The sequence below is a fragment of the Leopardus geoffroyi genome, chromosome B3, assembly GCF_018350155.1.
Source record: "Leopardus geoffroyi isolate Oge1 chromosome B3, O.geoffroyi_Oge1_pat1.0, whole genome shotgun sequence".
In the NCBI taxonomy this organism is placed as follows: Eukaryota; Metazoa; Chordata; class Mammalia; order Carnivora; family Felidae; genus Leopardus; species Leopardus geoffroyi.
In genome coordinates, this window is record NC_059337.1 from 34,793,344 (window position 1) to 34,818,067 (window position 24,724).

Here is a 24,724-nt window from a genome sequence, read left to right on the forward strand (position 1 = left end):
CAAGACTAGCTAAAACAATTTGTTTTTTTAAGATTTTTTTTTTAATGTTTACTTATTTTTGAGAGAGAGAGACAGAGACAGAGAGAGAGAGAGAGAGAGAGAGCAGGGATGGGGCAGAGAGAAAGGGAGACACAGAATCGGAAGCAGGCTCCAGACTCTGAGCTGTCAGCACAGAGCCCAACATGGGGCTGGAAGCCATGAACTGTGAGATCATGACCTGAGCCAAAGTTGGATGCTTAAATGACTGAGCCACCCAGGTGCTCCTAAAACAATCTGCAAAAGGACAAAGTTTAAGGAGTTATATCACCTGATTTCAAGACTCACTACAGAGCCACAGTAATCATGACAGTGTGGTATTTATGTAAAAATAGAAAATAGAAATGAATAGTAAGTTTAGGAAGAGTCTCATATATATTTAGGTCAGTTGATTTTCAAAAATAATTGTCAAGGCAATTCAATGGAATAAAGGCAATCTTTGCACCAAAGAAAATGAAGTTTGACCACTGCTTCACAGCATTCCCAAAAATTAATTCAAGAAGGATCACATTTCTGAATAACTAAAACTATAAAGCTTCTAGAAAAAAAGCAGAGGAGAATATCTTTGCAAACTCGGGGCAAGCAAACCATTTTAGAAAGAACATTAAAAAGCACTTGCCATAAAAGAGTTGATGAATTGAACTTTATCATAGTTCATAAAAAACGTAGTATGTCTAGAACATATAAATAATTCATAGAATTCAATAATAAAAAGACAATTCAAATTTTAAAGATGGGTACCGGACCTGAACATTTACTCCACAAAAGAATATGTATAAATGACCAAAAAGCCCATACAAATGTGATCAACATCAGTAGACATCAGGAAAAATAAAATTAAATAGATAAGTAAAGGTGGCTAAAAAGCCACACTAGACATCTAAAAATTAAAAAAACAAAAAAGCTTCACAATAACAAATGTTAGCAAGCATGTGGACCAGTTGGAACTCTCTATGCATTGCTGGAGGGAGTATAAAATACAACTACTTTGTAAAAATGTATAGCAGTTCCTTATAAAGTTAACTTTAAAACTGTTCAGGTCCACTGAACAAAAAGTCTCGTGTAACAATGTCTTTTTTTGTAACAGCCCTAAGTTAGAGACAACCCAATAGAATGCATAAACACATCATAGTATCTTCATACTATGCTATAAAAAATCATCAACTACGAACATGTGAAACTATATGGGTGATTTTCAAAAACACTATGTTGGGTAAAAACAGGCTGGCACAAAAAAATGTACATACTCTATTGTTACATGTATAGAAGTTCTAGAACAAACAAAATTAATCAATGGTGAAAGAAATTAGAAAAATAGTTGTTCATGGGGAGAGGCAAGGACTGATTGGAAGAATTTTCCTGAAACAATTAAAATGTCTTATATCTTAATCGAGATGTTGAACATACTTTCAAAATTAATCAAATTATACACTTAAGTGCATTCCACTGTATAGAAAATTCATCTTTTAAAAAAGCCCTAGAACAGTCTCTTCTGGGCAGACACACCCTTTGCATAATATAATCAGACTGCAAATATGAAAATCTAATTGTCATTGTTGTATGTGGAAGAGCTGGAAGTTGTATTCTCTGCTATGGGAATGCCAGCTGATACAAGTCACTTCAGAGAGCAATTTGGCAATATTTAATATAGTTGACTGTGTGCATATGACCCAGAAATTCCACTAGTAACTGTGTACTTCCTAAACTCACACATATATTCAAAGTATATTCAAAGTATATATATTCAAGTATATTCAAAACGGCATTGTATGTAATAGTTATAAACTAGAAATCAGTCAATACTCACCAATAGGAAAATGGATATATAAGCCCCATATGGGACATACAACTGAATAGCAAACAGCAGTAAAAAAAAAAGGATAAAATAAAGTAGGATTACTCCCATCATTTATGTTTCTGAGTACCGTTACTCAGAAACAGAAAACTGAATGGGGGGAAAAAGAAGGCACAGAAAAATATACACTGCGTGATATCATTTGTATAAAATTTGAAAATAAAAAAAATTCAATAAACTCCCTATGCATAAATGCACAAATACAAATGCTATGAAACATGAATGAATAATGAGCATACAATTCAGAATAGTGGTTACCTCTGGGGAAGGAATGAAGTACACAGAGGCTCTATCTTTACTTGTGAAGCTTTATTTTTATTTTTATTAAAAAAAAAATTTTTTTTATGTTTATTTATTTTTGAGAGACAGAGACAGAGTGTGAGCAGGGAGGGGCAGAGAGAGACAGAGAAAGACACAGAATCTGAAGAGGCTCCAGGCTCTGAGCTGTCAGCACAGAGCCCGATGTGGGGCTGGAACTCACAAGCCGTGAGATCATGACCTGAGCCAGAGTCGTTCGCTTAACCAACTGAGCCACCCAGGCGCCCTGTGAAGCTTTATTTTTAAAATCTAAAGCAAGTGTGGAAAAATATTAACATGTTACGATTGGTGGTGGATACAGGGTATTTATTTGAGATACTACTACTCTACATGCATGGCTATATGTTGAAATATTTCAAGACAAAGAAAGGGAAGAAGTCAACTTTCCAACTCAAGCTTCCAGAGACTGGGTAAGGGATAGATACATAGTTTCATTGTCTCCTGAAGAGAAAGTGCAAACTATCCCATTGCCCAAGGAATTTAGGAGTCATGTATTCTTTTGAGCTTTGAGTATACTTTAGCTCATTTATATACCCTTACTCTCTTTCCACAAAGGATTTAAGGTAGCTTGCAACAAAAGACACAGACATTGAGCTAGGAAAACATAAACAGAACTAGAAAATCAGGATCAAAGATAACAAATATTTCACCCATACTGGTTAGCCACAGTTGCTGTGATCGAATTTCAAACTTGGCTCTGAACTTCTTGGCAATAGCACCCAGCATCTATAGCTGACCCAGAAAAGCAGGTTACAAAAACTAACCTTTGTTCTTTGAGATTTAAACTTAATATTTTCCTAAGCAGTCTTTCTGTATTGTTTTGCATTTTGCCTCGCTGACTAGTCAGGTTCTCCTTTCATTTTTGTTCTTTTGTCCTCCCTGGCTCCCATCCTCCTTCCCTCCCTTCTTTTCTTCCTTTCCTTCCTTTCTTTTCATTCTTTCATTTATTTGGTTCAGATGCCAGATCCTTACAATGACCAGTGGTTATGAAAGCGGGTCCTATCTATTATTGGTTGGCTGAAATACCCTTAGGTGAGGTTTTCAACCTCTCTGTGCCTCAGTTTTCAGATGTTCATGGGATAATTATCACATGTATATGACTGTTGGGAGATTAAATGAGATAATGCAGGTAAAGAGCTTAGAATAACACAAGATCTTAATCGATCTGAGTTGTTGTTATGATTATTGTTAGTCAGTGGAGTATCTGAATCCCAGTGGGTGGATTCCCTGCCCTGGCCAGGAATAGATGAGGATCAGGGTAAGGCTTTGTGGTCTCACTTGCCAGGCCTTCAGTGGAGGGAAGCTCAGGAAGGGGGAGGCTGATACCAGCACCATCCTCAGACGGTAGCACGGTTAACTAGCCTCAGATCCAACGGTACACCTACCAACCATCCCCACATCTAGCAGCACATTTAACCATTTAAGTGCTGAGCCAGAACATGGGGGACAGTATCTCTCCAAATGGGGGGATACTAGCCATTTTTTGCTTCTGAGGCAACCACAAAGTTGTTTCCGCTTGAGAATGCTTTTGGAAAAAAGGAACCCTTCGGCACACACTAGCCTAGATAGCCTCAGACTGTGGGGTGTGCATTTCCTCCTTTCCTACAGACCCTGGAAAACCCCACGTAGAGAGGACAACTCGTTCCAGGGATCACCACTAACAACATAAGACCCTCTCTGGATTCCAGACCCAGTAGACTCGGGTCCTCCTGTCCTTTCATCTGGGGATTATCTATACCTAGGAACTCCAGTAAGCAAAATGGATTGGGGGGGTGTTGAGCTGGAGGGGATAAGAATTACAGGGGAGGACACAGCCATTGGGAGTTTGGGACCAGGCGAAATAAGGATTCAAGAAATAGAAATCAATCAGTGTGGATAGTGGGGGCAGACAAGAGAGAGCTCAGGTACAACGGGATGAGAGACCAAGCGACTAAAGCTGGGCCATAAAAAGATTTGGTTTCAGGAACAAGACAGAAACCCTATGACTAGGCCTGAAGCAGAAGGTCTGGGTAGAGCCCCTGTGCCTGCAGGCTTGCTGCCAAGCCACTGAGTGCTGACCCAAGGTTCTTAAATTCCCAGAATAACCGGGGAGGGCCAAGAATGCATGTGAATATGAGGGTCAGATGCCTTTAGCATCAGGGATGGAAGGGCCAGGGGAGAAGAGGCAGCATTCAGGAAGCCAGGCAGATGACTTATTAAACAGCCAGGCCATTCACCTGCAAAACTTCGAGTGAGCAAGCTCCCCACACGCCCAAGGTGTCACAACCTCTGGCCTTCCCTATTTACTAAAAGCCCGTGAACAAGACATCTTTGTTTCTCTTCTCAACATCACCCGCTAGGTGGGATCTCATTTCCATATCAAACAAGATAGATCCCCCCCCCCTCCCCCGAGAGAAATCACCCTACCAGCAAGATGAGAGATGGTTCAGATTTTAATTTCGAGAGACTGCACGAGCATCAAGAAACCCTAATAGTTGTTCCCGTCCAGGAGCACCAATTCTGTGGTTCAGTCTGTTTCTAGAAGAATAGCTTCATTTACTGGTGTTCACTGTGTGCCAGGTATTATGATACATGCCTTGAATGCTTCATCTCATTTGCTCCTCACGACACTGTTATAAGCTGGGTAGTATTATGAGGCAGGCGTGGTTCAGATAGATCATAGGCAAGTAAACTGGTAGCTTGAGCACCAAGATACAAACCCAGGACAGCATGACTCACAAGGTCACGTTCTGAAACATTATGCTAACCATCTAACCTTGACCACTGCCTCTTGGGTGAGCTCTTAAGGAGGTGGGTGTTTCTCAGAACTGCACAAACAACTTACCTAGCTTCCTTCCAAGCATTTCTGTATGTACTCTGGAATACATCTGTATCTCTGTCATCCTGTGACTTCCGCTGTTTTCCCACATCCTGGTGGTCCTGCCAGGCAAAATCTGAGCAAACTGAAGAATTCCAATGTATTGACCGGTAAGGTTGTTTTGCTGAAGTTGTATGATCTCCAGCTATGGTAATGGGCTCACAACACCCTCCTCACCAGCATGAACTTGGGCAAACCCCTGCTTACGTCTTAGTTACCTGTTGGAACTTCAAATGGAATCAGAAAAATTAGAACCTTTCACCCATGAATTTCTAGTACTTCTGAGGTACAGGTACACAGGCCTATCAGAAAAAAAGAGCCCCCAGAGTGGCTAGCAACAGAAAGAAACACCTTTCAGAGAAGCAGACTTACTGATTTGTCACTGCATTTTACATTGGCTTGGGATTCCTTCAGACAGAGCATTTTCTTCCTGCCCCCGTTGTACTCATTTTCATATTTTCTGCCCACAGTGAGCCCACGAGTCCCGGTGGTGCTCTGAGGACACATCCCTGGAAAAATGGCGCCTCCTCCTACATAAGTGAAGAGAAGGGCTCCTACTCAGCTCAAAAGGAACATAAAATAAATATGACAATTCTGACTGGAGGAAGGACGCAAACAGATGATTTTTTTTTTTTTACTAATTTATTAATAAGTTTATTCTTCACTCATAAAAAAGAACATATTTTTGGCTTTGAAATCATGACATAAAATAAAAAGGCAAATAACTGGAAACTACCAGCTGCGGGTAGGTAGAAGCAACCGATGCCGAAGCAGGAGCGAGCACGCTGCGTGCTCTGGGCTAGAGCAGGGGCACCGGTCGAAGCAAGAACTGCAGACGCAGTGCCAACTCAAGGCCCAGCTATCTCTAGAGACTGCCTAGTTCCCAAAGGTGGCTTGGTCAGCTTACACAGGAAGCTAATCCTCTTTCGCTCTCGCTCTCTCTCCTTCCTTCCTTCCTAACCTTCAGCTACGAGAACAGTAGGCAATAATGCTTTGATGCTAGTCTTTGTAGTTTGCAGCACAGTGTCGTTTTAACATGTTTAACCTACTTATTTTCAACCTTCAAAAACACAGAGCTGCTAAAATCAACTGGAACTACAAGCCATTTCTATTTTTGGTCAGTTATCTGCTGTAGGCAAAGCTTCATATAGGAGTTTTTATTGCGGATTTCTATGACTGCGTCCCTAACAAGCTCGATGAACATCTGCGGCCAGAGCTTCTGCAGAGCCTCGTTCTTCATGTTGATGTCCGTGGCTTCCTTCACAAGGTCCTCCATATACATCTTGCAGAATTTCTTTTTTTCCTTTATTTCCTGTTAAAAAAAAAAATGGTGCATGGAGTCATAACCCAAGAGCCAAGGAACAAGGGGCTGAACCAGACTAACTTGAAATGATCTGTTCTGAGCCTCATCCTTCGGAGCAGGAGTGCTTTCCTAGACACTCTTGACACAAAGCCCTGCTTGAGTAAAGCCAGCAGTAGGGAGTTCTCTACTTCCCAGTCCACTCCTACCTCTGGTGGACAGCTCTGTTGGAAGTGGGTTTTGATCGGAATCACTCAGATGGTAACAACGATTACTCTGTTGGTAGACTTTCTCCTTTCTCAGTTAAGACAGGTTAGTTCACATAAGACAGATGAATGCAGAGGTTCATGGCTTGTGGTGCTAAATGTATCATGGCACTGATACCGACAATCTTAATTGGTATGAGGTTAGTTAATATCCATATACATACTTGAAATACCCATATGCTGAATTTAGTCTGTATTTTAAGAAATTGTGTAGTGGTACTACACTGATTTATTAGCCTAGACCACTTGGACAAAGTTGGGAGAACGTGTACAAGCAGGAAGAGGAGATATATACAAGCCAGGGACCCAGAACTTGGCCTTGAGAGAAACAGTGCTCCCACTCAACTTCTGGGTCTGGAAGCCTGCAAATGAAAAACCTGGGTCCAAAACACCATAGAGAAGCTTTGGGCCCGAGGCTACTCAGGCACTGGGCCCCAATTTCACAACAGAGGCTGAAACAAACCCATTTTCTTCAATATAAGAATTCAACATTTATTTTGGCTATTAATACTTGTGAGGAGTATCGAGGCATTATGATGGAAAGTGCCACAATACATATGGAAAAATTAATGGAACAGATCAGACAGTCAGAATTATAGGAAAGCAATTCACATCAGTGAAAGAGAAAAGAAATAATAAATGTCAACGAGACAATGGGCTTAGCTTCTTGGAAAAGAATCTACTCAAACCTCCAACTCATAAAAATACCAAAATAATTTCAAGATGAATTAAAGAGTTAAATTTAAAGTATCAACAGGGGTGCCTGGGTAGCTCAGCCGGTTAAGCGTCTGTCTTCAGCTCAGGTCATGACTTCGCGGTTTGTGAGTTTGAGCCCCCCGTCGGGCTCTATGCTGACAGCTCAGAGTCTGGAGCCTGCTTCCGATTCTGTGTCCCCCTCTCTTTCTCTCTCTGTCCCCTCCCCTGCTTGTTCTTTCCCTCTCTCTCAAAAATAAATAAACATTAAAAAATGTATATTAACAGATATTGTCATTAAAATTATACTTTTAAGGGCTTGTAATAACAAGGAAAATACATTACAATGTTAAATGGAAAAAACAAAATTCAATTTTGACGTTTAAGAGGTTGCGTTATGCACGTGTATGTATTTGTCAAAACTTGGCAAGCGTACATCTAAGATTTGTGTATCGTCGGGTGTAAGTTTCACCTCAGAAGAAGAAACTAGGTAAAATACTGAACTCTAAATGATATGTATGCTGAAATATTTAGGAAGAAGCATGCTAATGTCTGCACTTACTCTGAAATGAATGAAACACTATAAGGTGTATTGGTGGTAAAGAGAGGATGGGGAAATGTACAGGTGTGAGACAAGCACGTGCACTGTAGTACAATGTTAACGACAGAATCTAGGTTGGGGGTAGGGGTGTTCATTGTAAAATGCTTTCAACGTTGCTGTATGTTCGAAATTTTCAAGAAAACGTCAGAAAAAGTATACGGAAAATTTTTGGAAGAAAATATACTCCAGTATCATTAACATTGCCTTTGGGTTGTGAGATGACAAGTGCTTTTTCCTCCCTTGTTCTATTTCTCTTCCTTTTCCAAATGTTTACAATTTTTAAAACAACCAAAGATGTTTTAGATTCTTGATTAATTCACATAAGTTAATGATGAATCACAATTGTCGCCAACTTTCCCTGACAAAGACATATTTTAGAAATGTTCTTATGACATGTATGAGTTCTCTAAATAATCACTCACCATTCGGGGGTCAGCATACTGACCTGATTTAGTTCATATGCTAAAAACAACTGGTCACGAGTTGACCTCTCGTAAAAATATGTACAGATTGTGATGGGCGATAAATAACAAATGGTTCCAGCTGGCTACTTCTCCGAGGAACCTAACTTTCTCTAACTCTGAAATATGGTCTGGGACTTAGTCACCTGCACTAAGTTAGCTTGTTGATGAGAACAGCATTGAGCTGTTCCCTTTTAACACTCAGTAAATCTGGGCTACGTAGGGACTACCAAGGAGAAAGACAAGTGTGAATCACTGGAGATCGATCACTAGCCGAAACGAGCAATATTTTACAACATGCAATACATTTACACGAGGAGAAGGCCCACAGCGTATTTAGTGAATGCCTCTTTTACACATTGCTAAGTTTCTTAAAACACAATTTTGAGTCTTTTAAGGAAGAAAAGTTCTAGCAGTAAGACTGGAAAGTTACCATGGTAACGTAGGGATAACAAAAATTTAAAGAATTTTTATATGACATACTTTGTTAAATAATTTATACAAAATACAAATTAAACTTTTCATAATTGGCATAGTGCAGTTTTTGGTTTTAAAATTTCTTGCTATAGCTCCTTTCCATTACTTCTTTATAGACATGTTGCTACAGAATTGTATCTGCCATAATAACCCTTAATTTAGTAACTGTTTGAAGGCAGTTTTACTTCATCATTTCTTCTCTGCTCCAAGCCAATTACTCGCATCTCCATGAAGTGTGCTCTATACTCATCAGGGGTCTGCCAGGGCGGCTCACTCTGCCTGTCCAGAATGATCCTGTTAAAAGCACATTAGAGATACCTCTCTTGCCCTGACCCGTCAAGGAGTTATTGCTCTTTGAATAATGCTTTTTCCATTCTCAAATGCTTTCATATACTTATTTTTTTCTTTCCCACAATATCCCTGTGGGGTTCATAAAGCAAGCATTATACAAGTTCAATCCTGATGAGATGAACCCTAAACAATGTTGTTTATTTCACTGGACTACGATTTTGTTGTCAGGAAGATGGTTTGGAAACAAAGTAGGTCAAAGAGTGGGATTTGCTGTAGAGCCATTTTAGCTCTAACGGTACTTGTACTAGGATATAAGCTATATCTCCATTCCATAAATGGGAAACTGAGGTCAACAGAAGTTGAGGGGCTTGCTCAGGATTAGGTATCATCTACTAACACTTACTTAGAGAAAACTCTAATCTAGTCCTTGGAGGACCTGCAGGCTGGTTGGAGAGACAGGCCCACGATAGGAAAAACTAACTGAGAAACAGTAAACCGTAAGTGAGTGCTGAATGAGATTGTTTAGACAACAAATATAGTCGGTGTTCAGAGAAGAGAGAGCCCTTTATGCTGGGGTGGTCAGAAAGATTTCAGAAAGCAGCATGATTTACTGTGAAAGAGTCCAAGGTCAGTAGTCAGAAGGTCTGAGTTCTAGAGGCAGCTCCGGCAGCAACTCACCGTGCAGTCCCGAGTAGTTCCTCTGAGTCTCCAGTTTTCCTCATCTGTCTAAGAAAAGGACTGAAATCGTCCGTTCCTTTCAGCTGTCTGATTCTATGTTGGTCTTAAATCTTTCTTAGAACAAGTTAGGGGAAAGGATGGACAGCTACCAGGCAACAGAATTAGACGCGTCATCTGTATAATTACACGTGTCATATGTATAATGGAAGGGTTTGCTTACCCTGACTTGTGAGGCACTCACTACAATTCATTCCCTCAACAACTCAGGACCCATGGAAGAGAGAGACTGAGCACTCTGTACTGCAGTGATTTAAATATTTTTCAAAAGGTAAGAAGGAGGGTATATAAGGTTTTATAAGTGAAAGCATGCTAGGTTGTGAGTCAAGAGAGTGATTAAGGGACTAGGGCAAGGTCTTTCAGGTAGTAAGTGGTAGAATCAGGGGCTCAAATCCAGGTCTCCAAGTGGCCAAGTGTTCTGTACAAAATATTATATGGCTTCAGATTTCTTCTCCCTTTGACATTTCTCAAAACAGGAGTCAACATTCCGTGTTTTTAATTCTTGGTTGTTTATTTACTCTTTAAACCACTTTGAGACTCTGATTATATGACTCCACTGAAACCACTCCTGTTAGAAACCTACAACAATGACCTTGATTGCCAAGTTTATGACATTTTTTTTCTTCTTGTTTGTGTCCTGCAGGTGTTAGAAAATCATAGCCCACCCGATCAAGGTCATAAAGATTTTCACCTATTTTTTCAATAATAACTTTAAAGTTTTGCTTTTCATACTTGGGTTTTTATTTGATCTAGAGTTAATTTTTGTTGCATGGTGTAAAGCAGGGATTCAATATGTAGTTCTGATTTGAGACTCAATTTCCTAACTAGCATTTATTAAGCTGTACTAATCTATAATACTTCCTATCTATATCCCCATATACATGGGGTATATGTATTCCATATACATGGGATACTTCTGGATCTCGATTGTATTCTCAGGTCTATTCGTCTACTCTGACACTGCCATAATTACTGCAGCTTTACAACAGTACTTGGTATCTGTTAAGGTAAGTTCTCCCCACTTTTACTCTTATATGTTTTCGGTTCTTCCTTCCTTTCAAGTTACCACTAATTTCTTTCTCTTGCCTCTGCATTGTCTGTACTGATAAATAATAATGGTGATATTGGCCATCCTTGTCTTGAAGCTGACTTCAACGGTACATTAGGGTTCTATTGCAAATTACATCAAATTTGGTGGCTTAAAATAGCACATATCTATCATCTCACAGTTTCTGTGCACGAGGAGTCCATGCACAGCTTAGCCGGCTGCTCTGCTCAGGACTTCACAAGGCTGTAGTCAAGCTGTTGGCCAGGCTGTGTTCCTTTCTAAAGCTTGGGTCCTCTTCTAAATCTTGGTGATTGTTGGCAGAATTCAGCGCCTTGCAGTTGTAGAACTGAAGCCCCACTTTCTTGCTGGCTGCCAGCAGGGGGCTGCTCTCAGCTCCTAGAAGCTTCTTGCAGTTTTGGCCATGTTACCCTCTTGCATGGTGGCTTACTTCTTCAAGGCCAGCAGTAGAATCTCTTATGGAAAGGCTGAGTCCTCTTTTAAAGGACCTGCCTGATTAGGTCAGGCTTACCCAGGATAATCTCCCTTTCCAACTGATCAGAGACCTTAATTATATCTGCAAAATCCCTTTACCCTTGCCACATTCCATTGGTTAGAAGCAAATCACATGTTTACCTGCACTAAAGAGAAGGGATGATATCAGAGTGTGGATACCAGGGGGATGGGAATCACGGAGACCATCTTACTCAGAATTTTGCCTGCCATTAATGCTAATGTTTCTAGAGTTTTCCCATCAAGCAGGATGTTTGCTATCCATTTCCATTTATCCTATTTGCTGATTAAAAAAATTAAGAATAGATGTTCAATTGTGTGAAATGCCTTTTTAATGTCTACAGAAGTAATCTTAACTTTTCACCTTAGATCTATCAATCTACTAATATTTAATCTTCCTTGCATCCCTAGAATAAACCACACTTGGCTGTATGTTTTGTTACTCATTTAATGTTCTGCTGTAGTCCCCTTGATATTCCTCCTCCTTTTTTTAAAAAAAATTTTAATGTTTTTACTTATTTTTGAGAGAGAGAGAGAGAGACAGAGAGACAGAGAGAGAGCGCTAGCGGGGGAGGGGAAGAGAGAGAGGGAGACACAGATCCGAAGCAGGCTCCAGGCTCTGAGCTGTCAGCACAGAGCCCAATGAGGGGCTTGAACTCACGAGCCGTGGGATCATGACCTGAGCCAAAGTTGGATGCTTAACTGATTGAGCCACCCAGGCACACTCCCCTTCCTTTTTAAAAGGATTTTTGTATTATCAATGTTTTTAGATTTCTGGTGTGGCTTTTCTTTTTCTGCGCAATCCTGGCAGGTTCTAGATGGAATGTTATGCTGTCTGCAGCATAAGTGTTCCTTCTTTTTCAATACTCTTGAACAATTTAAAAATCACTGGAATTGTCTATTCTTTATAGAGTTGGTTGATCTCTCTATGACATTGTTCTTGTTTTGCATGCAGCTCTTTAACATTTTTCTAAATGTCTTTTGTTGAAATTAGTGTTAATTTTTGACTCATGGAACCAAGTGCCTTCAAGAAAAGGACTCACAATCCTGCCAGTTTGGCTTTCATTCTCCTCTCTTGGGCACATCAGGAAGCCCCTTTTGTGCAAAGATTAAATTCAGTCCTTTCACACAGTCCTCTCACTACCCTTTGTAGTCTCTTCTTTTAACACCATCTACCTCAATCACTGTGCTTCTGAAGAGTGAACCGCTCGTAGCTCCTGGCTCTCTCCTTGTCTTTTTACGCTTTTAATGCCTTTTATTCATAGTGTGCTATTTCTCAGAATTGCCCTTTTCCCTCTGCATAAAGCTACATTTTTATCATTTAAGACTGAGATCAGGAAGCTTCTTCTCTAGAAAGCCTCCCTTGACCTGGATAAGATAACCCTCCTCCATTCTCTTGATATACTGATTTATAATCATCCCTGTGGATGTCTATTTCCTCCATTAGAATGTGACACCCTGGGGCGCCTGGGTGGCTCAGTTGGTTGAGCGTCGGACTTTGGCTCAGGTCATGATCTCATGGTTTGTGAGTTTGAGCCCCGTGTCAGGCTCTGTGCTGACAGCTCAGAGCCTGGGGCCTGCTCAGATTCTGTGTCTCCCTCTCTCTGCCCCCCTCCCCCCCAACATACTCTGTCTCTCTTTCTCTCAAAAATAAATAAACATTAAAAAATAAAAAAAAGAAAGAATGTGACATCCATGAGGATAAGGACAGTGACTTCTACAGCCCAAGTAGTGTGTGACATGATTTTTGAGTGAGTGAAAGCATGACTATAGGGAGGGAGGACTTCAAGGTATTCAAGTATCTGAAGAGTTTTCATGAGAAAGAGACTCAATCTCTTTTCTACATAAGGTGGTACTAGGATCATGAAGTAAAAGTTATTAGGTGGCAGCTTTCAGCTTCACATGGGTAAGAATTTCTTCACCAACGGAGTCGCTCAGAGATAAAGAGCCACCTCATGAAGCCGTAATCTTTTTTGTGTCAGGAGAGTTTAAAGCAGAATCCGAACATCTTTTAGGATGCTATAAAAATATTGTCACATTGAGTTTTCAAGGTATTTTCAAGCTGTAACCCTTAGAGCCCTATGGGTTCCAAAGAGATGCTTCAGGATTGGGCATGAGGGGACTGAGATGAGGGGAAAGGAAAGGAAAAGAATAGAAGATCCAGTCAATTGAAGCTCTGAAGTGTCCTTTCCCTCGACAACAACAGCTGGTCTGCTGTTTTTGCTTTGTTTTGACATACTGGGTTTTCAGCTACAATATGTTTTGAATAAAAAGTCTCATAGCTCTCAAAAAACATCTGAAAACCACTTGCCAGGCCATTTCCTTCCATGTATATATAAAATGTATATATAAAATGTGCCTTGCACGTAAAGATGCTCGATCAGTGCTTCCTGCTCTCTGTCTTGCTCTCGTGCCCTTTAGTCCCCTCAAAATCTCCTGCAGCATCTTCACATTCTGTGGTTATTTAAAGGATTTGTTCCGTCAGCTTTCTTAGGAGTTCCATCAAGACAGGCACTGAATACTTGTCTTCTTTGTAGCTCCCGCAACACCCTGACATGGTATTCCTCCAATAAACCTCCGAACACAAAGAAGTAAAGAAATAGTTCCAGTTTTTCTGGCTAAGTAGCTACAGTGGGAACAAGATAGGTTAAAATGATATTACACGATTAAGGGCACAGGAGTTAATGGTGCAGGAGAATGAAAGAAGAGAATTAAAACACCAAGGACGCAAGCAAAGAGAACAGGAATGGAGGTTCTGCCGTGCCCTCTGCCAATCCGACATGGGCTAGTTAAGTACTCACAGCGAGCCTATCTATCCCTTCTCTTAATTCCGAGAGATCAGAACCTTTGGTCCACTTTGGTCTAGGTTTTTGATACAGATTCTTTTGAACATTTTTTTTCTGCTGAAATAAAGATACTGGAACTATGGGCTCTACTTCCTCCAAACACCTTGGTGCCTACTGTCTCCAGCTGTATATAGCTTTCCAGAACAAACAAAAAATGTTATCTTAACTGATTAAAGGGAGAAATGTACAACTGCCAAGTCCCAAGCCATGTGGGACATATCCAGGAACCAGATTCCAAAGACTGACGGTAGTTTTACCTCTAGCCGTTCGTTATAAAAGTCTCTTGTGGTATAATTTAGTGTAGCACGGTTTGTGTTTTCTCCTACAAGTCTTTTGCTATCGTTATTTTCTTCATTGACAAGACCTGGTTTTTTCCCTTTGGTTTCTAGCAGATACCGGAATTGCTTCTTTCTGTAGAAAGACAGTAAAGAGATTTAGTTACTGGTGACATTTATTAAAATGTGTCTATTTTTGTTGACTTTAGAGGGAAGCATATGCTCTTAGGAATGTTCGTTTTATGAGTTTGAGTTATTTATTTGAACTTAGTTCAATACCCCAATCTTTCTTCTTATTAAGCGACTCAACCCGAATTCTTTTGTTTCATAACTACCAATCAGCAACATAAACATGTCTCAACCATTTCTACCTTAAAGAAACTCTACCTTAAAGAAATCAGTACAACATTTAAATACAGAGTACAAAACAACGCAACTGAAGATGTAGTAGGCTAAAGTTTCTAAGTCGTTATCTTCCATAAAACATACAGTAATCTCTTACAAATGACACAAATAGTTCCTAATTCCATTATGCAGCTTGGTAGTATTACTCATAGCTAGAAAATGGCATGGGATATTGGTTTAAGTTTAGGCAAAACAAAATAAACAAAATCCCCAAACTTCCAACTGTTAGCATAGTGAAATATATGAAATAATGAACCTGGAAACCTCATTTGATTATGAAGAACATACACAGTGCTCATAGCATCACTGGCAGACCCATAAGCCTGGATAGAGAACAGCAACTCATCTCTGGTGAAAGCGATTTCTGGTTTCTGCCAGACTTAAGGTGTCTCTAAACTGAAGTGATATATCTACTTTATTGCAAACTGAACTAAAGATTGGGAGGAGAAGAGGAATAGATCTTTTAAATTTTTTCTTCCTTTTTCCAATTTAAAAGTGTAAGACAGTTGGGGCGCCTGGGTGGTTCAGTCGGTTAAGTGTCCGACTTCGGCTCAGGTCATGATCTCGCAGCACTGTGGGTTTGAGCCCCGTGTCAGGCTCCGTGCTGACAGCTCAGAGCCCGGAGCCTGCTTCGGATTCTGCGTCTCTCTCTCTCTCTCTCTCTCTCTCTCTCTCTCCACTCCCTTGCTCACACTGTGTCTCCAGTAAAAAAAATTTTTTTAAGTGTAACACAGCAATTTTAGAAATTTTAAGGAGTACACATTTTGAAAAGTATAAAGAAATAGATAAAAATTACCCATAAATCTATAGCTCGTACATCTATATATATGTATAACACTGTTCACATTCAATATATTTTTTTGCAGGCTTTTTCTATGAAATTTTATAAAAAGTTAAGATCCTATTAAACATCCAATTTTGTGCGCTTGTTTTCACTCAATGCTATATAATACGCATTTTCTATTTAATGAATGAATAACATTCAGTTGTGATGTTCATCAATTTACCTAATCGGGCCCTTTTTTTTGATATTTGGGTAGTATCATATTCTCACTTTTATAAAGAAGAAAGCGAGTAACATGTATATCTTTACCTACATTTTATTTATTGATTTTTTAATTACAAAATCAATGCAAATATATATTTCATATCACTTAGTCTTTTCAAATAATCAATTTTCCATTAATTCTGTTATTAATATCATTATTTCTTTTAACTTTTAGGATTATTTTACTGTTTTTATTCCCCTAACTTGTTTAGATAAATGTTTAGCTCATTCATTTTCAGCCTTTATTCTTTCCTTTTATAGCCATTTCAAAGGTTAAAATGTTCATTTAGCATCACTGTAACAATTCTACAAGTTTTGAAATGTGGTATTTTTGTTATATTTCAGCTCAAGGTAGTTTCCATTATAAAACTGTCTTTCACCTGTGGGTTATTTAGAAATGTGGGTTTTTTTTTTGTTTGTTTATTGATTTTTGAGAGAGAGAGGGAGACAGAGGATCCGAAGCAGGCTCTGCACTGACAGCAGAGAGCCCGACGCGGGGCTTGAACTCACGAACGGTGAGATCATGACCTGAGTCAAAGTCAGACACCTAACTGACTGAGCCACCCAGACCCCTAGCAATGGACTTCTTAATTTCCAGATATATGGGAATTTCCTGGTTAACACTGAGTAATTGAGTTAAAGCTTAATTGTATTGTGAACAGAACACATTGTCTATGTAAATCCTTTGGAATCTGTTGATAATTTCCTTACGGATAGTATTTGGTTAATTTTACAAATATTCCATGTATACTTGAAAACAACATGTGTTCTACAGTTGTTGGGGCAATGCTCTCTGAATGTCCATTAAGTCAAATTTGTTATTCATGGTGCTCAAGTATTTTATATCCTTGTAAAATTACTCAAAAGTATATTGAAACTTCCCCCTGTAATTGTGGAGCTGCAGTCGTGTCAATTTTTGGTTTGCATGTTTTTTAAGGCTATGCTAATAGGTGCATAAATATTAAATTAGTAAATTTATCTTAACATTTGCAATGAATTGAACGCATTATCATTTTGAAATGATTCTCTTTATTTTTAGTATTGCTTTTCACCTGAGTCAATTTAGTCCTCAATGGCTGTTCTGTTTTTATTTTGGTTACCATTGATGTTTTTTATCTTTTCTCTTTTTTATTTTATTTTTTTAATGTTTCCTTAATTAATTTATTTATTTTTAAGTGTATTTTATTTATTTTGAGAGAGAGGGAGCACGCATGCACGCACATGCACCAGCAGGGCAGGGTCAGAGAGAGAGGGAAACAGAGAATCCCAAGCAGACTCCACACTGTCAGGGAAGAGCCTTATGTGGTGGGGCTCAAACTCAGGAACTTTGAGATCATGACCTGAGCAGAAATCAAGAGCAGGATGGTTAACCCACTGAGCTACGGAGGCACTCCTTACTTTTTTACTTTCAAACTTTATGTAACCTTATGTTTCAGATGTGTCTCTTGTTAACAACATATAACTGAGCTTCATTTTTTACTCAATCTGATGATCTTTGGCTTTTAACCAGAACAATTAGTACATTTGTGTTTTATCACTGAGGTTATGCATGATCTCATGGTTGGTGAGTTTAAGTCCCGTGTCAGGCTTTCACTGACAGTGTGGAGCCTGCTTGGGATTCTCTCTCTCCCTCTCTCTCTCTCTCTCTCTGCCGCTCCCCTGCTTATGGGCTCTCTCTCTCTCAAAATAAACAAATAAACATTAAAAAAACAGATACAAAAATCACCTTGTTTACTGAGAAAATCACACTGGGATTGTTGATTGGAAAGTTAGTAACTATATGATTTCATTAAAATAAATTGACATCTTTATTAAGCCTCAGAATTCATTAACAATGTAAACCTCTCCATTTTTTAGACACTTTTTTTTATTCCTAATTTCACTGTTTATTTCATAGTTATTTTGTGTCAGGTAGATTTCCTGATGTTTTATAGTTTTTATTGCCTCTATAAATGGGATACTTTTTATAATACTATTTTCAATAATTTATTATTTTAATGAAAAAATACCAATTATTTTTGTATGTTGATACAGTATCTGGTTTCCTTAGTATATAATCTGATCAGTTATAAAAAATTTAATGGTTGAGTTCTTGGATTTTCCTTAGAAAATGGTCTTTATAAAGAGTCAATTTTTGCTTTTACTAATCAATTATTCTTTTTTCAATTTCTTATTTTTTTTTAAGTTGCTTTGTCTTTATTAATTTCTTGCCTTCATTTTTTTTTTTTTTACTTTGGTGTTTTTCTAGCTTTCTTGAGTTGAAAGCCTCATTCATTAATTTCTAATTTTTCTTGTTTCCTAACAAGTATATTAAAGATATATCATTTCCTCTCAGTACAGTTTTAGCAACATCCCACAGGCTGTGACAGAGTTCTCTTGTTATCAAGTTCATTTATATGTAATTTATGACTTTGGTTTTAATTTATTCTTCTATCCCAAAGAAAGTACTTTTCAAAATTATTTTTTAAAGAAGGAATACAATAATAATAATAATAATAATAATAATAATAATAAAAAGAATAAAAAGAACAAAACCCAAAAAGGTAATTCAAGCAGTATCTATAGACATACGGTGAAAAGTAAACTTCTACACCCTTTGCAACTCTTAGTGTCCTCAGTTCAACTCCCAGAGACAGTCATTTTTAAAAAAATCAAACATTTAAAAATAACATACGGATACCTTTGAAACATACGCCCCATTTCTCATAAATTGCAGTACACTATGTGAGTGTTCTATAACTTGCATTTTTATTTTCTGAGACATCTTACAGACTGTTTCATATCAGAACCTCTAATTATTTTTAGAGTTGCAAGTCATTAGTCCTTTATTAGTGGAAATTTAGTGAGTTTTCCTATTCTTGCTACACTGCAGTGAAAATCCTTACACATATATATTTATGCTCATGTAAAAACCACCATCTGAAGAAGATTCCTTTAAGTGAAATTACTAAGTTACAGGGCATGTAAATTTAAAATTTGTTAGGTATTGTTAAATTGCTATGTAAAAGAGTTGCCTCAACTTATACCATGGACAGTGTATAAGAATTCTGTTTCAATATGCTGTATGTGATCAAATTTTTAGTCTTTCCCCACAAAGGTATCTCACTGTTTTAAAATTTTCATGTCTGTAACTTTGAGGTCAAACATCTTTTTTAAGTTTAAAGGAACTTGTATTTTGTTTTCTGGGTAACTGCTTTTCCTGTTTCTTTGTTTTTTTAATTTCATCTGAGTAAATTTTGGCTCACTATTTTCTAATTTTATGCTGATTACAGAAAGTAATCTGTTTGAGTATGCTTTTTGGGAAACACGGAGATCTTTGAGTTTAATATGTATCCAATTTTTGCAAACATTTCATAGGTGTTTGAATAAAATTTTTTTCAGAATTGGGAATAATATTCTGGGAATATAATTATAAATATATTTAGTTGACAAAGTGTATTAACTGTGTTATTCAAATCCCCCATATTCTTTTTTATTTTGGCTTATTTGTCTACTGATCAAATAGATTAATATCTATCACAATAACTGAATTTGTTAATGTATACTAGTATTTGTTGATATATTTAGTAGCTTAGTTACATTAAGCTTCATAATTATCATCTTTTTTGGTAGATTATAGCTTTTGGTGTCATCAATTTTATTATCACTAATATTAATATTCCCAGATTTGTTTGTTACTGTTGTTGGCATTTGCCTGTTATATATTTTCATTCCTGTATTTTCAAACTTTATATATTGCTTTCTTTAGGGGTATTTCTCAAATACAACATGTAACTCAATTTTTAACTCAATTTGATAGCCAATATCTATTCATAGGAGAATTTCATTCATTCATATTTATTATAACTGATATGTTTATTTTTATTTCCCTTCCACATTTTTGTTGACCAATCCTTTTTATTTTTAGTGGTTAATAAACTATACACCTAGCCTTTCTTCCTAATAGTAGTCCTTAAAATTTTAATACACACAGTTAAACATGTACTTTTCCATCAATTTCTGATGTTAATTAGTACCTATTATTACTCCCAAAGGGAAAAAAACCTTAGCAAAGTTTAAGTTCCTTTCTTTTATGAATTTCTGGGATTTTTATCTTCCAGTTATTAATTTTTTCCTTATACATTAATATTTTTAGACAGCTCTAATTTTTACTTATTTCTTCCCACACCATCATTTCTTGAATTCAATGATTCCTATTTTTTTTTTTTAATTTATTTTTTGAGGGGCGCCTGGGTGGCTCAGTTGGTTGAGAGACTGACTTCGGCTCAGATCATGATCTCACGGTTGTGAGTTCGAGCCCCACGTTGGGCTCTGTGCTGACAGCTCAGAGCCTGGAGCCTGCTTATGATTCTGTGTCTCCCTCTCTCTCTACCCCTCCTCCACTCATGCTGTGCCTCTCTCTGTCTCAGAAATAAACATAAAAAAATTTTTTTTTAAATAAAAAAAATAAATTTATTTTTTGAGAGAGAGAGAATGTGCGTGGGGGGACGGGGGTAAAGGAAGAGAGAGAGAGAGAATCCCGAGCAGGCTCTACGCCCGACATGGGGCTTGACCCCATGACTGTGAGATAATGACCTGAGCCGAAAGCACGAGTCGGACATACAACCGACTGAGCCACCCAGGCACCCCCAATACTTCCTATTTCTTGCATTCACTGTTCATTTTATGGCAGTCCCTCCTTCAGTACTTTTTTCCCAAGTGATTCTATAGGTGTTTTACGGGATTTAGATTCTACCAATCAGACACACTTGGATAAGATCTGAAATGAGAACTGAGCTATGTGGGGAAGTAGAGGTAACACACAAGATACCCGTTTTTTTTTTTTTTTTGGCACAAATTACAGAAGGGCAACATGGCTCTGCAACCAAGTTCTGGGGACAGGAGTGGGGAACTTCCTGATCCTCAATGTAGTTGAAGTGGTATGATTCTGGAGGCTGCAACCAGGGTGCCAGTGTCCTGCTTAGCTAACTCCCTGAGCAGAGGTGGCAGTTTCCTTGGTGGGTTGGTTCTGTGGTATCGTTCTGGGAGTCATGAGACTCCTACCTCTTCCAATGATTTTGTAGACAGCAAATTCCTTGTATATCAATTGTTTTCTGCTTATTCTAACCAGAGTAAATTCCCTTATCTATAACTGAATCATGATGGACACACCGTCCCCCACTTCTCTCCTTCCATTCATGCACATTTTGTCAGTGTGGTCTGCCAGGTATACCTCTTCTAAGAATTTTTCAAATTATCCCCTTCTCCATTCTCATTGTCTTAGTTCACGCCTTCAAAATCTCCCTCCTAAACTATAACTAGCCTCTTCATCGGTCTCCAGTCCTTCCATTTCTGTCCGCTCAAATGGCAGCCTTTCTAGAACAAACATCTAATCACATGATTCTTGTGCTGAATTACAAAGCACAAATATTCACTTTTGTTTTGAATGGATTCAAAATCAGACCACAGTCTTTCTAGCTTCATTTCCTGTCACTATTCACAATTATCCCATACTCCAATTATGCTGAACTCTTTACAATTCCCGTGCCTTTGCAGATCTCTTTCCCCTGTATCCTGTACCTGAAAAGCTACGCATTCCTGAAGAGCTAGATAAAACCTTACCTCCTCTGTGAAGCCTTCCCTTATGTTCTTCTAAACTAAAGTTGGTCTTTCCTATACTCTTTCACTCCTCTCTTATAACATCTGAAACATTTACATTATAAGTGCTTACACATATCTTTAAACTATTAGCTTATAAGCCACACAAGAGCAAGAATCTTGTCTTCTTCATCTTTGTACCCCAAGACGTTGAAGAGGGCTAGCCACAAGACAAATTTAGGATAAATCTTTGTGGGATGCACATGTGGCAGTTAAGAGTTATTCCTTTTTTCTACAGCAACAGAAATTCTATTAAAATGATAGAAATTAAAGATCACCTGGCATCACCCAGAATTGAAATCAGACGGTACTGGGGTAACTCGGAAGATGCTACATGGGCTAGGATTCCAAAGAGCCTTTCAGCCATGATCATATCATTCTGCGTCACCTGAAGAGATACAATGGACATGGGTCAAAATGACACTGTATCGAGCTTGATACAATTAACACATTTCCAAAGAGATGTCTAACTTGAGTGTTTTCTTTTAGTCCAGGAAAGTACCTTCTCTGGGGCCGTAAGAGGAGAGCTCTCATTGACATATCTTTCTTCCCTGAGCTTAACTGGAATGAAGATGACAGGTGCGGCTCATGGTGATGGAGGATGATGGAGGTGATGAGTTAGCTCTGACTTAAAGCAATGTTCCGTGAGAATTAGACTTGAGGCACCTCAAATTCTTCATGAATTTTTTTTTCAGTAATCCTTTAGCTTCTTGGAGTAGAGTGATTTAGGGGGAAATTTCTCAAGTGTCAACAGAATAGATTCACTTTAATAATATGCCAAAGGTAAGCGAAGGTGTTGTTCATACCTTGCTTCTGTAACAATAATTTTGTCCCTTCTTGAGAGATGGAACATTAGACAATCAAAGACACTCCTGTTCATTGTAAAATTATGTCTACCTTTCTCTCCACAAGGAATAATTTGTCACAGGTTTTCTCTGTGAGGGCTTATTCCTATCTTAACCAAGGAAGTACTAAAAGCTAAAATTAGGACTTGGATTAATATCTGGGCATATTTTCTTTACTATAAAATAGGGTTGTTTGCATTTTAAATACGATTAGTTTGTGTATATAAATTTGGTGATTCCCAGCCAGGGGCCATTTTGGCCCCTAGAGAACACTGGACAATGTCTGGAGACATTTTTGGTTATCACAACTGTCAGAGGGATGCTACCAGAATCTAGTGTGTTGAAGCCAGGGATGCTGTTAAGTGTCCTACAATGCACAGGACAGCCCCCACAACAAAGGACTACCTGGTCCCAAATGTCAACAGAGTTGAGGTTGAGAAACCCTGGTATAGTGAAATTTTGGAACATAAAAACATTCACTAATACTATATGTAATACACTTCACAGGCGTTTTCCAAAAAAACAAACCCATAGTTCACCAGCATCTTATACCCAGGACTCCATGCAGACACTTTCCCTAGACCTTTGGAGTTCATGAGGCGGCTGTTCCCTCAAATCCTTCCTTTAGCGGACGACTCAGTTGTTTGGTCTAACATAGTCACCTAGTGGCCAGTGTAGGCCACTACGCCATCTTTTCTTCTTGATGCTCACTCACAATTCAATTTAATTCTACTTCAAGTAATATTATTCTCTCATATATAAAGAAAAGTAGATATATAATATTATTACATATTTTCAAGGTTGAGATAAGTAGCTTTATTTTAGACTTTTAAGAAAGGGTCCAATATCCCTGGAGCTGACATTTAAGGAAATTTAAATCAGAATAAGTTATACTGGCTCTTTCTAACTCTTCTCTCTTTAATGTAATTATATTGTACTATTCCTTCCTAGTTCAAGGTTCAATAATATTTAGTATACACTTCTAGTAGTGGTCTATGTCTGGATAAATACACTATTTAGGTAAATGGGGACAACAGTTTGGCCATTAATGAAGAATTACTCATCCATAGCTAAAATAACTAAAATAAAATAAAGTTTTCCAGATTTGGAAAACTTTGGGACTAGTTATGAAGTCTGATCAATGACTCATGACCTCTCTGGGCAAGTACCAAGGGAGTACACAAGAGTACACAAGACTGAACCAGATCTCGTGAGAACTAGCTGGAGAAATTAATAGTCCTCTGAAGATTCCAGATTTGTCCTACATCTTCAACAGATAGCTGATACCGTGGTCACGAGCCTCCTGTGGTTGATGCAAAAATCTCACTTGACTCTAGCGCACTGGCCCAGAGATCTCCAGTCTCTTAACCCTATGTTGGGTTTCTGGAGTACTAGGCCAGAGGCACTTGTAGTGCATAAGCTACAGAGAAATACAGTTGCTGTTACCACCATGCTGGCAAACCTGATTACCGCTCATTTAACAGTAAGGAGGTCTCCGGAATTTTAAGAGATAATCATAATAATACTAACAGCATAGAGAGACTTTCTTCCTTTGGAGGATTATTTATATTCAGTTCAGGAATTCCTCAGTAGAGGAAGAACCCCAGTTTCTCTCTTCTCTTCCAAAATAATTGTTAGAGAACACGGTCTTTGGGTAAAAGGAAGATTAATCTTGTGGCAAGCTTAGCAGAATCAATCTGAAAAATAGCTTTTCACTAATAATATTCCAGGCCTGAGTTATCCAGTGCAAGTTATCCACAGGCAGCTGTTACAGACTATTAAAAAGCAGTCCAGACATTTACATACGCTTGGTTTATTTCCTTTTTCTCTCATGTTTACTTCCCCTCCTTTTACCTTTCCTCCTTGCCTATTTCTCCTTCTCATTGTTTCTTTTTAAAATCATTCTTCTTTCCCTGTGTATATTCTCTTCTTTTCATCCCTTTACTCCTCCCTTCCTCTACTATGACCCTTACCAGCTGACATTTGGGTATTACTTCCCCACTTCTCCATCCTTCTTACATGCCAGGCAGCCTGTAAAACACTTTGACATAAGTGTTCTTTTAGCATTTTTTTAAGTTATCCCACCAACATTTTACTTCTCAAGTACTTTCAAACAACAGTAAAAGTATTTGCTATTCGCCATGATTTGGTTGCTATTTTTAAAGTCTGTCTAGTGTTTTCGAAGTTTTTTTGATAGATTTTTAGCTCTCTGACATTGTA

General features: G+C 38.3%; 1 protein-coding gene across 5 annotated transcripts in view; it reads right to left on the reverse strand.

The window, feature by feature from the left end:
• Positions 1-5,689: 5,689 nt before the first annotated feature.
• LRRC49 (leucine rich repeat containing 49) overlaps positions 5,690-24,724 on the reverse strand; it is a 148,324-nt gene continuing 129,289 nt past the window's right edge. For all 5 annotated transcript variants that reach the window (XM_045449234.1, XM_045449233.1, XM_045449235.1 and 2 more), the window contains 3 exons: positions 21,938-22,047; positions 14,552-14,705; positions 5,690-6,378 (listed from right to left, as the gene is read on the reverse strand). In XM_045449234.1, the coding sequence (XP_045305190.1) occupies positions 6,175-6,378; positions 14,552-14,705; positions 21,938-22,047 (468 nt within the window). In that variant the 3' untranslated portion in view covers positions 5,690-6,174. The remainder of the gene's footprint in view (positions 6,379-14,551; positions 14,706-21,937; positions 22,048-24,724) is intronic.